Source organism: Mirounga leonina, unplaced genomic scaffold (genome assembly GCF_011800145.1).
Source record: "Mirounga leonina isolate KUSES-001 unplaced genomic scaffold, KU_Mleo_1.0 Mir_413, whole genome shotgun sequence".
Lineage (NCBI taxonomy): Eukaryota > Metazoa > Chordata > Mammalia > Carnivora > Phocidae > Mirounga > Mirounga leonina.
The window spans coordinates 2,949,340-2,964,051 of NW_023270734.1; the positions used below are offsets into that span (position 1 = coordinate 2,949,340).

Genomic DNA, 14,712 nt, shown 5'->3' on the forward strand with positions numbered 1-14,712 from the left:
CTAGATGCCCCTGCTTTCAAGCTTTTAGCCTATAATCAACCCATATTGAAACCAGATTTATGAGCTCTTCAGAGGAGAGCTTTGTGATTTTCTAAAGCAGACATGTTTGGTATTTTAGAAGGTCAAACCCCCTATGGTGCAGTGTTTTTAATAAAATCAGTTCAGCAGAAATTAGAGACACACCAGTCAATTCCTAGGAAGCCTCTGAGCCATTCAAAATAAGGGTGTGTGTGGTGGGGGAGGGGATAACATAAAAGACATAACCACGTACAGATCAATTTTTTCAAGAGGGATAGAATGGAAGGGGTGTAGATATAGAAACACCATGGCAAATTTGGTCCCATTTGTCTCTGGTTGGGGCAAATTTCCACTTAGAAAAAAAAGTCTTACTGGTGGGGGGGGTTTATGTCAATATTAAACAAGGGCTGTTCCTGGTTAGCCCAGCCTTGTCCAGTCACCTCAAAGTAACAGTAAACATCTCCAGGAGGGAAAAACAAACACAGCAGTCATCACCTTACTTACATCACCGAATCAGGTAGGTAGTTATTTCATGAAGGGCCCTTTATCTCTGCTCTTGGCAGCTTCCGCACTCTCACAGGAAAGCAAAAGGAGAACCTATATTTAGTTCTTGGTAAAAATCAAAGTTGACAGACCTGCAATATTTTCGTAGAAAAGGCCAAGTTATGCCCAGATCTGCCTTTAAAGACTAGCGGCTGGGGCAGTGTGCAAATACTAAATGAATAAATATCTCATTTAGTATCTATGAATATGACCCATGAAGGGGAAAAGGTCTGTCATTAGGAAAAGACACAGGAGTAGGAATAGCCCATCTATTATGTGGCTAGCACTTGGGAACCCTGGACACCCAGTCCGCCAGCAGGGGGCAGGTGCACAGCGCCAGCGCCCCCCCTGAATGGGGGGGAGGGGTCTGTAAATTTACGTGAATTTACAGAAGAAACAAGAAAGAGGCAGGGCAGCGAACACAGAACACGGAAGTAGAGGCATTTTGCATTCATCTTCCAGGAAATGTCCGTGATTTCAGGGCCAGCCAAGACCCAGGCCTTTCCTGGAGGATGGGGTTTACTGGTTTCCAAGTGATTTAAAATATCGGACTTCAAATCCTTCATTGCCTTATTTAACGAATTGCTGAGTTCTTAGTTAACTGGTATTTGGAACAAATGGGGTGAATAAGAGTAACAGCAGGGCCAGCAGGGGTAAAAACTAACTACATGGAGCTGATAGAATCTTGAGGCATCACTGCGCTTGCTTGACGGGGCACGTGAAAGCAGGATGGATAGGGAGCAAGAAGTCTTTTAATCTTCCAAGCACTGTAATTTGATCTGGAGCTCAAAGTGGAGATGAGGGTCGAAACTCCCATCAGGTGGCAATTTCGGTGACTTTTCTTATCTAGCCGGTTTTGGATAGTTAGGTCACAATTCTCTGGCTCCCTCAAAAAGCAACACACCTAAAACTCAACACCCTTTATAAACTGTATGCCGTGCGTACGAGAACTGCCATTCTCAAAAAGCACAATACGAATGCCGTCATTTATTAAAATGTGTATTTATTCCAGAGCCTACTTTGTACGGGGCTGTGGCCTGATAATTATTAAATAATCTAGGTACTCGTTTTTAGACTAATCATTTCGACTCAGATTCTTCCATGACCTTGGCGACTGCATCTGTCTTAAGGGACCCAAATTATGCTTATCATAAAATAATTCCCCAAATATGCACACAATCCTTTAACACTCATAAAAGAAAACCCCATACTTAAATATGCAGACTAGAGGTTCATTTTTAAGCAGAAGTTTCAAATATACAAAAGAATCGGAAAAAAAAAAAAAGAATCCTACATGGCAAATGCTTCTCACGTTTAGGATAACAAAGACCTATTTGGTGGGAAAAGGATGGGTTTAAATTCAGGCTGAGCAGTGTTGCCAGACAGAAGGTCCTGCAGGAGTGAAAACACTGTTACTTAGTTTATCAGTGACTGAAGTCAATGTGGGGAGCAGGGGGCCCTAGTGTTCTTTAAATCTCAGTTGATACAAATAATCTTCACTACTGAAACCCTTTCTAAACATTGAGAAGGAAAAAAAAAATGCGTGAAGGAAGGTTTGAAAACTAGGAGCATGATAAAATCAAGTTTGGCTAATCTGGGATCCAAAACATTTAATCTGGTCTGAGACAAAGCCAACTGATAAATTAATCAACAGTAAAAGTAGACAGTGACTAATTTTAACTACCAGAGGAAGTTGCGTTTAGCTGGTTTGGTTTGGTTTTTCTTTTTTGGTTGGAGGTAGACACATTTTAAAAAGCATTTCAGAGCAACTGGATCAAGTTGATGAATTATTACCTTTGCTTATAAGGTAGCTCTAGACACTGATCCATCATATCTGACCTAGTATAAAGAAGTTTAAGATTTCTCTTAGAATAATCCTGGTTTTTAGCTTTCACCTAACAAAAACATGTGCATAAGACACTGAACGATGGGCAGGACACACTTAGAAATTCTCCACATTGCAAGAAAACTAGAAATATGCCTGTAAGGATAAACAAGATCTTGGTCTTGTTTAAAAACAAAAAACAAAACAAAACAAAAACAAAAAAAATCAAGCCAAATCCTGCAGTTGAGACCTTACTATGAACGACAACAGATCTTCATTTATATAATTAACATGTAGTTTCTTATGCATCCCACTTAGTTTTTAATTTATGACAAGACACCGCTAAATTTCAGACAAAATATATATATATATATTTTTAAATCTTTACAATAAATCAAGATGTTGGAGCTTACACAGAGCACATTTTAGTTTATTTAGGTACTCGATTCCAGCTCGCTCAGATGCAAATAACCCTGGTAACAGTGTGTACGTAGTCTTCTCGTTGCTTTTTATCATTTTAAAGCAAATAATACATTTGACTGTATTTAAAGAGTCTGTGCAAATAATCCTTCAGAAGAAATATCCAAGATTCTGTTTGCAGAGGTCATTCTGTCTCTCGAAGGTGAGTCCGTGAGTTCGTTTTTCTTCAGATAAAGTGCTCCTGTCCAGCAGAACCCCAAGCTTTCCAGCGCCCATGAACTTCGGTTCGGGGTCAGCCCCCGTCATACGAACTCCAGCTTCCCGTGCCCACTGTACATGCCCCAGTGGACGAGCGAGAGGATCTTCTCGTTGCTGAGGTCCGCTTGTCTCATCTTGTCACAGGTCACACAGCAGTTCTCATGGCCGCTTACCGGCACCATGCACTCCAAGTCTAGCTTGGCTACCTGCCCCTTTTTGGAATGGTGTCCATGGAAGCTGTAGTGCAAACGGGACAGCATCTGCTGCCGCTGATCCTGCAGTCTCTTGTTCTCACTTCGGAGCATCCTCAAGGCCAACATGATCAGCAACACCAGAATCAGGCCGCCAGCGATGGGCACGGCGATCACGGCCGCCCGGAACCACAGCTCTTTGGAGGAAGTCAGCTCCTGCACTTTGGTGATGAGGTTCCTGCTGCCGTCGTGCTGATAGCGGTTTCCTTGTCCTAGAGCAACACAAACGCGTGAGCAGACTGCGGTAAGCCCTCCCCCCACAGGGGTTTATGATCATCTATCCATCTGCAACAAGGCCCCCCGTGAGAAAGCAGCTTGCGGTGAAATCAACAGTATTTACAAAATACATGTTGCCAAGCGATGCAAAAGATCAGCTTCCAAGAACAGTCCGTTTAGGGACTGTCGTTCCTGAACAGTAAGGGTCCTCTGGGTCTTCCGAATGTGGGAAAACCAGGCAAAACCTATTATGCAGACAGACATCTCATGCTCAGGCCGACATAAAAGCTACTCAATAGAGATGCATCTTTGCATCCAGCCATGCCTCTCCCTCTGGTATCTCTAATTACATTAACAACAGAATCAATGGCAGACATACAAAGTCGTGGCTGCCAGCCGGCGTCCTGGTGAGAGGGGGCTTCTACCTACCTGAGGCCTCCCCCTTGGGAGGGGCGAGCACGTCATGCAGCCCTCGGTAATTGCACATATCTTCGTGACAGCATTCCAATGTGGGCATGGTGGTGCCGGAGTGGTTTCGGGCCTGTGTGGCTTGGCAGAGGTCTGCTGTGCTTGCGAGAGAATCCAGGCAGCCATGGGTGAGCGGGGAGTTTGTGTTCCGAGGATCGAGAAGCCTAGAGAAGCAGGCGCTCAGCTCTGACTTACACATATAGCCAGTTGCCACGCAGTGAGCACCATCACAGTAGCATCTGATTTCACCTGAAGACAATGGGAAATTGCGTCAAACGCCTTCCGAGACCAGATAAAGCCTCTACCTGGGCAACTGCTCAACCTCAGGATCAGAGGCTCTAACTTTTAGAATGGGCAGCTGAGTGCCGGCAACAGCAGCCCCGGGTCGACTTGGGAGAGCCCTCTGTGCAAGCTAGTGCTTAAATTTCAACCCAGTGAAATGTAATTTTAGACACGTATTAACCCCAACAGCAAAGAATCAAAGCTCAATGGCGATTTCTGAGAAGTTTAGCGAGTCATTCAAAATATTACTTCTGGATTTGAAGGAAAAGAATCATCACAAGAACTCCTCCTACCATCAGGTAAATTACACTGTTTATTCTAATCCTACGTGACCATACAACATAAAAATGCTAGGCTTTTTGATTTTGTCAGTATAAATATTTGATCGGAACTACTGAATTGTTTACTACCTTAAAGGGCTGTGCCAAGATTTAAGAGCTTTAGCTAACACCTTATAAAGTTATTAACTAGAAACACAACAATCTAGAAATTGCTCCGGTCAGGAGGTTTTAAAACTATGAAACTGGGCAGCTATTTGCAACCTCTCTAGAAAAGGCAAACTTTGCCTATAAAGATCTTTTCATGCAGAGGAGCTTTTAGTCAGTATATTGTAAAACAGGAACTAGGCAGTTTACAATTAGTGGTTTGCTTGCCAAAGTCAATTTCTTTCAGCCCAAATGGAAAGTCATAAAACTGGGGGTGGGAGGGGGGTGGGTGAGGAGGGGAGGCGGGTGTAAAACGGCAAAGCTAACTTCTCCTCCCCTTAACTCCCCAGTTTTACATGTAAATTCAACATGGGATCTAAAAGGGGAAACACTGAAACTGAAAATCCTCCGCTGGTTGAATGAAAAATCCTTAAGGAAACCTCAAATTTTTCTCCAGGAAGTGATTAAAAGTTTCCTTTATAAAACTTATTTGGGGAATTGCAAGTCGCTGGTAACATTTTGCTGCAATGCATGCTCTGAGGCTTTTAGCATCCATCTCTAATTGAAATGATCTGGGTCTCAGACCTATCACTAATACCATATCTGACCCCGTGGACTCTGGTCACTATCAGATACCACAACTAAAGCTACTGTAAACGGGACTGAGGCACACACCTCTTCCCAACTTCCCAATCAGAAGTTCTGCGTAGTTCCTGAAACCCCTGCTCTGAAATTAAACACCAGGGACTGTGGTTTTATAGACCTCTTCCTACCCTTTCCTTTCTTCTTCCTCCTCCTCTCAGTGAATGTGAACCCCTGAGTAAGGTGTCTCATTTAATTATCTGTCCCAATTCCAGGCCACTGTATGGTATGCTCGGTTTTCATCAGATGCTGCTAATGCTTTCATTCTAAAAAAACCTGCCAGCTAATCACAGATCTTTGGCAATCTGAGTTTAACCATCCAAAGCTGGAGGTCCCGCTCTAGCCTCAATCGGCGAGCTCCCTGTCCCTGTCGCGGTCTGGGCCGAAGTCCCTTCCCCAGAAAGACCTTCAAGTTGGAACCTTCCTTTTTAGAGGTTCTCTCTCCTCTTTCCAAGCTTACTTGATTTTTTGCACAAAGCTCACCAGTCTAACGTGGTGATGAATACGTATCCCTAGCCTGACAAATCCCATAGACAGATTTAAAGTAGAAATAAAACAGATTCAAAGTCCATTTTGATCCTATTCGCCTCAGACTGAGCACAGAAAAAGAGCATTGAATGGAAAAGGAAAAAGAGTAAAATGTTTATGAGAGCCTATTTAAAATACTAGATTTTCAATGACCTAAAACAGTCTAATAAAATTTTGACAGGTAACTACGAAAGTTCTAACAACTTTTTTTTTTTAATTGGAGCCACATTTCAACAAGTTGAATGGACTTTTGTATTACTGTATTAAAACTATATTTCTGTCGTTTCATAAAGTTTCTTCCTGTGGCATGCAAAAGGCCCAGAAAGGGGACTGGTATTTGGAAACAGTGAACAATGCTCTTCTGTTTCCCCCCCTTTCTTGTTACTGTATGTAGTGATTAAACAAAAATGTCTGCTTTAGTCAAGATGGCTACAGGAGAGACTGCTGGCTTCTTTTAAAGCTTTTGAAGTCCGCAGCAGTCAGAAATCTCTGATCCCCTAATTATATCATTATCAGGCACATAGTTTCGGTATCTGTGACTTCATGTCAGCCTCAGTCCCTCCCTGTTCTGTCGGCCTTTGATAGGGCCAGGAGGCTCCCCTCTGCAGGCTACCAGGGCTGTTATTTAGGGTTAATTACACCCTTCCTTCCAAAATAAATAAATACTGTAGCACATCATCCTTGCTGGGCTAGCTTATCCTTTAACCTCATGCCTGCTACATGGCAATTAGAGAAAGGGAGGGGGAGTGCAAAAGCTAAATAACGCTTCCCACTTAAAAAAAAAAAAAATTATCTGTTCACAGAACAGTAGGTAGAGTTCATCGCGGAGGAGGCGGGGGAATCCTTGAAATCTAGGAGTTTGGGTTATTCCGACCTAAAAGGCGAAAGCCTGCAGGAGGAAAAAAGAAACCGACCTTCTTCTTTTCTTTCTTTCTTTCTTTTTTTTTTTTTTGGTAGTAGTGTGTAAAGTCTGAGCTGAGTGGGAAATGGGACCGCTGACAGAGCCTATCCCTCCCAGCCTGAGAAGCCACGCAGCACATACTCCTGCACACGGAGACACACACTTGGGGCACCTACTCCCTCACGGGGAGGCACGCACACTCGCTGGCTCACAAACACACACGAAGGCACACGCGCGGACGGAGTCACACTTGGAGTCGCGCGGCGGAAGCCCGCACTCCAGCCCCGCGCAGCTGCGAGCAGGGTCCGCGGTTCGGCGCGGCCGCCTCCGCCCCGGCGCGCATGACGGCCCCGCTCCCCGGCTGCAAACGCTCAGAAGTTCGCCACGGACAGACTTACAAAAACATTTTGACAACCACTTGCCCCGAGGTCTGACTCCACCTCCACGCGCCGGCCCCGGGACACCCGAGGGGGCGGCCGCGAAGCCACCGCCGCGACTTCTAAGAACAGGCAACTTGTCGCGACCTGCGGGCTCCAGCGCGGGAGGAAACCTCGCCCGGCGCTAACAAAGCCTTGGCAGCCGCCTTCAAAGGCCCGCGGCGGCGCGGCCGCCCCGGGACCCCCGCGCGCCCCTCCCCGGAGAGCCCGGGGCCCGGCCGGCCGGCGGGAACCCACCTTTGGTGAGCAGCACGGCCATGGCGCAGAGTTCGAGCTGCAGCCAGATGAAGATGTAGCTGGAATGGCGATCCATTGACGCCCCCCACGGCCGCGGCGCCCCCGCCGGCTCCCGGAGCCGCGGCGCAACTGCAGCCTACGGCTCCCGGAGCGCGCAGTGCATGGGGGCTCCCCGGGGCGGCGGGCGCCGTCAGCGACCGGGCGAGGGGCCGGGCCGCGGCCGGAGCATGGAGCGCGGCTGGAGGGGCGCCGAGGAGCCCAGAGGACTTTCGCGGCCCGCCTCTGAGGCCACCGGGCTCCTTCGCCCCGTTCGGCGCCGCGGTCCCGGGTGGGCTACCGGCCTCGCTCCCCCTCAGCCGGGCCACTCCGCGAAGGCAGAAGATCCCCGAGCGCGCGCAGAGACCGCCGGCCGCGAGCTCCTGCCTGCGCCCGCCTCGGCCGACCCGGGTCCGCGCCGCCGTAAATAGCGCCCCGCGCCAGGAGCCGGCCGGACACCGCCCCGCCCCCGGCCCCGCCCCGGCAGCGCCAGCGCCGTCCGATTGGCCGTCAGGCTCCAGTCAATCATCTCCGCAGCCAGGAGGCGGGCCCAGAGGGGGGCCGGGAGGGACCTGCCCCGCGGCTCTTAGCGGCGCCGGCGTCTGGGGCCGCGGGCGGGGAGGCTGCTGTCTCCGGCGCTCCCCCTCGCGGAGGCCTGCGCGTCCGTGACCTGCGCGAGGCGCGGGTCGATCCCGGCCGCCGGGTCTCTGGCACTCGCCTCCGGGACCCTCACAACTCAGACTTGGGCCGGCGTTCCCAGCCCGTGGCTACTTTTTTGTTGCCCCCGAAACACGCGGCGGACCGAAGGGTCGCTTGCGGAAGCGTTCCCGGGCCACGCTGCGCGCTCTAGGAACCCCAGGGACAAGTGGCGGTCCCCCGGCGTGCGTCATCTGCCAAGGCGCCCCTGCCGAGCCCTTCCCGCTCGCGTGTGGCCTAGGAGGGGGTTCCGTCGGGAGCCCGGAAGGGGGGCGGCCGGGGGCTGGGGTCTGCTTTCAGCCTTCCCCCACCCCCGCCCGCCTCAGCGCATCCGCCTCCAGCCGCCCTCCCTGTGATCAATAAAGCCCAGACAGACAGACTGTTGATCAGTGGGAGCCGCTAAGTTCTCCTGGGTAGACAGGGGACGAGTAGCCGGCTAGAGACACTTAACGAAAATTAGCAAATCCAAAAGCACCCGGCGCCAGCGAGACGACACAGGCCGAGACTGACACTCAATTAACCACCCCCAAACAATCGCAGACAAACACACCGGCTGACCCTGATCAATATCAGACCCGCAGTGATCTCCTTTCTGAGATACTAATTCATTTATTAGAACTTGCAGGGCTGCCGACCCCCAACGTACCCAAAGGCAGTCCTGGAGGTTTTGCTGTTATTGTTTTTTGGGGTTTTTTTTGTTTTTTTGTGGGTTTTTTTGGAGGTAAAATTTAACTTAAAACTCTTACCTGAGGGACTGCTCTTGTATCCCTTCCTCCCATAACCTGAGACTAACAAAAGTCAATTTGAGAAATTTCCTTTTAGGATCAGCCAACATTTCCCTACCTGATAAAATGTCAAGGGGTGGCAGGGAGAGAAAGAAAAGCATTTAATGCTAAGGTGGGAAATGTAAAGTCAAATGCTTTAGGACCATGGTACAGCAATGAGCTTTGAGGCTAAGAAAAAAACCCTATAAATTAAAGTTGAAAGTCCGCAGAGGACACAGGATATAGTTAATGAAATCGCCTTTAAAAAATGTTTATATGCAGAAAAAAGAAAATAATGTCATAAATTGATGCTCTGCCCATTACTTCACTAGATCAAAATTGCATCTAAAAGGATGGGAGAGCACACCCAGCAGACGTTTTAAGAGGAAGTTAAACTGGTTAGGGCACCAGGCAAAGAGCAGACTCTCTCAAGTGGTGGGCTGACCCTTGGTCCTGACGAGGACTTTGATTAGAACTTCCTGACATCTAATTCTTTGACAAGTTAACAGTTCTAAGGGGCTCCTGCAGACAATACTTCTCACGTAATGACACACTCTTTTTTAACTCTAGAGAGTCAATTATTAGCTAAAAGGAAACTTTTAGAGTATGTTCATTCACCTATCTCCAAGCGCCCACTATAGGCCAGACTCTGTCTGGGGCTGTAAAGATGTCAGGACCTAAACAGTAAATCACAAACAATGGAGTGGGATGATGATAGAGATTTATGTGCACAATGTTATGATGCATACAGAAAGAAGAGATAACTAGCCCAGGAAGGTATGGAAGTCTGGAAGATCTGCTGGAGGAAGCAGTGACATCCGGCATGACTCCTAAAGAACAAAGAGAATCGCCAGGAGACCATTACAAGCATAGAGGACCACAGGAAACTAGGTGGGACATTTATTGATTGTGTTGGGGGATGTGGGTGGTCAGTAGGGGATGGGGAGATGGGACTGCAAGCAATTCTTGGTTGCTGGAGCATAAAATGAGAAGCAAGGAGCAGGCAGAGATGCATCAGAAAATAATGATATTTACCTGTAATGCAGATAAATACTTGTTTAACGGAAGGCAGTCTAGGGGGGTGTATTGATGAAAGTTGTATTGCAGTAAACACTTTCTGAGTGCCCTCCCAGCCCACTTCAGAGGAACATCTGCCTTCTCTGGAGTGGGCACCGGCAGTCAGACTGGGGGGCTTCAGCCTCTCTGCCCATAGGTAGTCACATGACCCTGGTTGGGCCAATGAAGTGCTCTCTTCTGGATGGTTGGCCAGAGATGCCGTCAATCTGTAAAGGTCAATTCACAGGTGCCGTTCAAATTCGGAGTCCACCTGTCTGCAAAGAGAGAGAAAAACGACAAAGGTATAAGTCCAAATGGATTTCCAGTCACTTGGTGTCACTTCGGGTCCTTCAGTTCCTTAAAATAAGGTTAACTCAGGCACCTTGATAAGTTCCCCTTTTTACTTAAGGTTCTTTTACTTTCAACCCAAAGGATCAGAACTATGATACTTGTATTTTATTGAATTAATTTTGATTTTGATCATTCCAGGGTGTAGTTTTTTGTTCCAAACACAATTCAGAATAAGAACTTACGATCCATTCTTCAGACAGTGATTTCAACTCTTTTGTTTTTATTATTAGTTTAATGGGCAGACTTTTTAAATGGCCAGAAATCAGTTTTAAGAGAAACAAGTCTGTACTTTGTCTAATGGTTTTGGAGCAGACATGGACTTTTTAACTAAGTGAATGAGAGTGTTTAAATCAATATGGAAAGTCAAAATTGGTTTATGGATAATATGTCAATTATGAGGCCATATTGATAGTTGAAAGAATAGGTAACAATTTTAATTTAAGACTCTAGGAAATTGATTCTGTACAGAATTTTACTTGCGTTTTGCACCTAATTCAGTTATTACTTTCCTACACATAGGTTGGTAAGTAGAAGAGAAAATAGTAAAAGCTAGTGTCTTTTGGAAATTTAAATTAAGAAAGGAAATCAATGACCAAAATTCTTTTTACTCTTATGAAGGAAATTCTGAATATATAAGCTAGAACCAGCTATGCGTACCTAAGAACAGAACGCTGATTCTAGGCCTAACAATCTGAAATAATTAAACATTATAATAGTTTAATATTATTACCTTCAAAGAGTATTCTAGATATGTTTTATCCTTGGACATATATGGATATATATTATATATATGTAACATATATAATCACAACACGCCACTATGACATATTTTTCTGGTTGCTCTACACCACAGAATAACTTTCTAAATTTTATTTTTTTTTATAAATAGCAAAAAAAAAGAGGGGGGTGGTTTATGTCCAACCCATTTTGTTAACAAAGATATAAATACCAATCTCTTCCTATTCAAATAATGCTGTTGTTTCCCAAAGTTATATGTGATCCCCATTTTCAGCAATGCCTCTCTCTTCACAATGCAGATGAAAAATAATTCTTGGTACATTTTGTTCAGAGAGAAACAGTTGTGTTCAAGTTCCTGGCTCGCATACAAGCAACTCTTACAGTCTAGGGATAGAATCTAACATTTCTGCCTGTTACACAAATCTTCTACCAACTAACAATCCACAGAGGTTAGGTAACACTTTGAATTCCCAGTAGCAGCTTTTTAAAAAAGTCATTTGTTCTCAGTAGAAGTTAGGAGTTCAGAACTGAAAATTTCTTTTCATTGGAATAAAGTCAAAGGTGAGAGATTAGTCCAGCCTAAAGGAATGGCTATCTAGTGAAGTGGGGTTTTTTTTTGGGGGGGGGGGGGGTTCTTTTTTTTCCAAAATGAACTGACTGCAGAGTCTGGGAGGTAGTGTGATAGGACCTAGAAAAAAGACTGAAGGTCACATTCCAAAATGCCCATCCTCCCACAGGTTAGCAAAAATGCTATGGGGTCTTACAAATAAACCCTGCAGTATCTGTTAGCTTGAGGTTTTCTTAAGAATTTTTAAAGCAGGAGCACCTGGGTGGCTCAGTCGTTAAGTGTCTGCCTTCGGCTCAGGTCATGATCCCAGGGTCCTGGGATCGAGCCCCACATCCTGCTCCGTGGGAAGCCTGTTTCTCCCTCTCCCATTCCCCCTGCTTGTGTTCCTTCTCTTGCTGTATCTCTCTCTGTCAAATAAATAAATAAAATCTTGAAAGAAAAAAAAAAGAATTTTTAAAGCAACTTGGGGCACCTAGGTGGCTCAGTCGGGTTAAGCGTCCAACTCCTGATTTCAGCTCAGGTTGGGATCTCAGGGTTGTAGGATCAAGCCCCGGGACGGGCTCCACGCTCAGTGTGAAGTCTGCTTGGCATTCTCTCCCTCCTCTCCCTCTGCCCCTCCCGCCCTCAAATAAATAAATACATCTTAAAAAAAAAAAGAATTTTTAAAGCAACTAAGTTTAGAATACAGAAAGAAATGTCCCTGGTTAAAGTACATTACTTTATGAATTTAACAACGAGTATTATTTATAATCCAATAGCATCAAATATATTCTGTATGATCCTTGACCATAAGCTATAGCCTTTGTTCTATTCAGTTATGTTGATGTAATTAAGCCAGTAGAACTTTTAGAAATTTTGCAATAACCTGCTAGTTTTGCCTACCTATGTCAAATAACCAGTTTGATTCCTTTTGTTCTTTTAACTAAAATGATAAATCAACCCTTTAAAGCAGAAAAATTAAACAAATCCCTACTTAAAGGAACGTCCTTGACCCAGAATGCTGTTCAGTAATGCAAGGAACAGTATTTTTGAGTTCTATCTCCTTAGCTGATGATACTTTGTTTGTGTTCTTTTGGATTAAAAAAAAATGTTCACATTCAAACCACTGAAATTCAGAAGCTTTGATATTTTCATTAGACAGCCAAACATTTAGACTCTAGCTTGAAATTGACTGAAACCATGCATCCTTTTCCACTGCCCAAAATCTGCCAGAGTTTTCTGCTGTTCTGCTTCTACCCACTCTTCTTCCTTGCTGGCCCCATAGTGACTTCTTATCCTAAAGCTTTTCTCGTCTAATACTGGATCTTCCAAACAAACCTGACAGAACAGAAGGAGGTCTTTCACGGTGGAACTTTGAAATTACTTATATTTGCCATTGCGTTTTTGTCAATGCCACTGTTTTTATTCTGTAATAATTTCTGAGGAAATAATTAGCTATACATTATTTGTCTTACCATTTACAAAATATCCAGATACACATTAAATCTGATGCATGGGTTCAACCCATAGAATGAAATGCCAGCCAAATGAACATATCTTCTAATATTGAGTGCATTACAGTGAAATGTATTCTATGGGCAGAGGTTTTGGAGAGAGCTACAGGGTTGCACTGAATGAGACCATCAGCGAACACAGTTCTTGTTCTTCTCCTTGATATTAAGGGAAGAACTTATAATGGGTTTGCCCCCACATTCAATAATCTTCCTTCGTTTCATTTGGCCACCTAACAAACAAGCTCCTATTCTGCTGTGAATTTGTTTAAAAACAAATCACTCTCCACTGTCCCATTCATAGTTTAATGTCATTTACCTATATTTTTAGCCTAGCATCTCAAAGACATCATTTAAAATATGCTCATTTGGGGCACCTGGCTGGCTCAGCTGGTGCAGCGTGCCACTCTTGGTCTCAGGGTTGTGAGTTCGAGCCCCACGTTGGGTGTAGAGATTACTTAAAAAATAAAATCTTTAAAAATAAATAAGATAAAATATACATATGTATAGTACACAGTTCAGTCAGGCTTGTTTAATTAAAAGAAAGAGAGATCCACTCAAGATTAGTTAATTTAGGAGGGGTTTCTTATACAGAGACAATAGGCTTATTGTAAGGATACAGCTAATCAGGACTCAATAAGCATTACTTATCTTGCTGGGAAGCCAGCCTCCTTGGAACTGGAAATGAGAAGATTGGGGTCTCTTGTCCTTAGGGTTGTCTCTTCTTCTCACCTCTCTCCCCGAGAGCTGGCATCCTGTCCTTAGCTCTGGATTTTGCTCTGACAGATCTTCTGCTTGCTTTTATCCAGTCATAAGCACCCTTTACATAGAGACCATGCTTAAGAGATGGTTTTGCCTTCCGTCCCTATGGCAGACCACCTCGGCCCTCTGGCTTCCCGATTGCCAATTCCTAAGCGAGTCTGACATGCAAGTTACACAGGCTGCTATTCAGCCTGTGGTCTGTTCAGCTAGGGTAGCGTTCCTGGCTGATCTAAACTGTGGCTGCTGGCCCTCATCACGGTTGCGGGCCAGGAAGGCCAGGAAGTGAGGGCAGGCCAGTAGCGTAAAGCATAATATAGATATGCTCTTACTATAGACATATAGGCTACACAGACCCAAAGTTTACCTCGCCTATGAAAAAGTATTACTGAGTTCCTTTAAATTATTAATTTAGTGTGAATTTCTCACTTGACTCTTTGCTGTCATCAAAAATAAACTTCAAGTGACCAGATGAAGACAGCCCATCTCTACAGACCAAAGAGTCAGAACCTTTCCAGAGCCAGGACAGCAGGCCCACTTGGCACTTTTGGATTATTTTTAATATACAACAATCTTGAATATCCTGTCTTTTTAGTTGACTACATCAACGAAAAGAGCTTTTTTAAATGTTTTTTAAAAAGATTTTTTCTATTTATTTGAGAAAGAGGGCACAAGCCAGGGGAAGGGGCAGAGGAAGAGGGAGAAGCAGACTCCATGCTGAGTAAGGAGCCCGACGCGGGGCTCGATCCCAGGACCCCAAGATCATAACCTGAGCCAAAGGCAGACACTTAACCGACTGAGCA

At 45.2% G+C, this 14,712-nt stretch overlaps 1 protein-coding gene across 1 annotated transcript; it reads right to left on the reverse strand.

Moving 5' to 3' along the window:
- Positions 1 to 2,733: 2,733 nt before the first annotated feature.
- BAMBI (BMP and activin membrane bound inhibitor) lies at positions 2,734 to 7,893 on the reverse strand. The gene is made up of 3 exons (XM_034987209.1): positions 7,452 to 7,893; positions 3,961 to 4,248; positions 2,734 to 3,527 (listed from the first exon to the last, which is right to left on the reverse strand). The coding sequence occupies exons 1-3, from the start codon at positions 7,525 to 7,527 to the stop codon at positions 3,109 to 3,111; spliced, it is 783 nt and encodes a 260-aa protein (XP_034843100.1). The 5' UTR covers positions 7,528 to 7,893; the 3' UTR covers positions 2,734 to 3,108.
- Between the last annotated feature and the right edge of the window lie 6,819 nt (positions 7,894 to 14,712).

Excerpts from the sequence above, each read along its gene's own strand:
- BAMBI (XM_034987209.1), bottom strand. The coding sequence starts at position 7,527 with ATGGATCGCCATTCCAGCTACATCTTCATCTGGCTGCAGCTCGAACTC. Across the intron at positions 4,249-7,451 it reads GGCCGTGCTGCTCACCAAAG|GTGAAATCAGATGCTACTGT; the intron begins GTGGGTTCCCGC and ends CATTGTCTTCAG. Across the intron at positions 3,528-3,960 it reads TCCCAAGGGGGAGGCCTCAG|GACAAGGAAACCGCTATCAG; the intron begins GTAGGTAGAAGC and ends GTGTTGCTCTAG.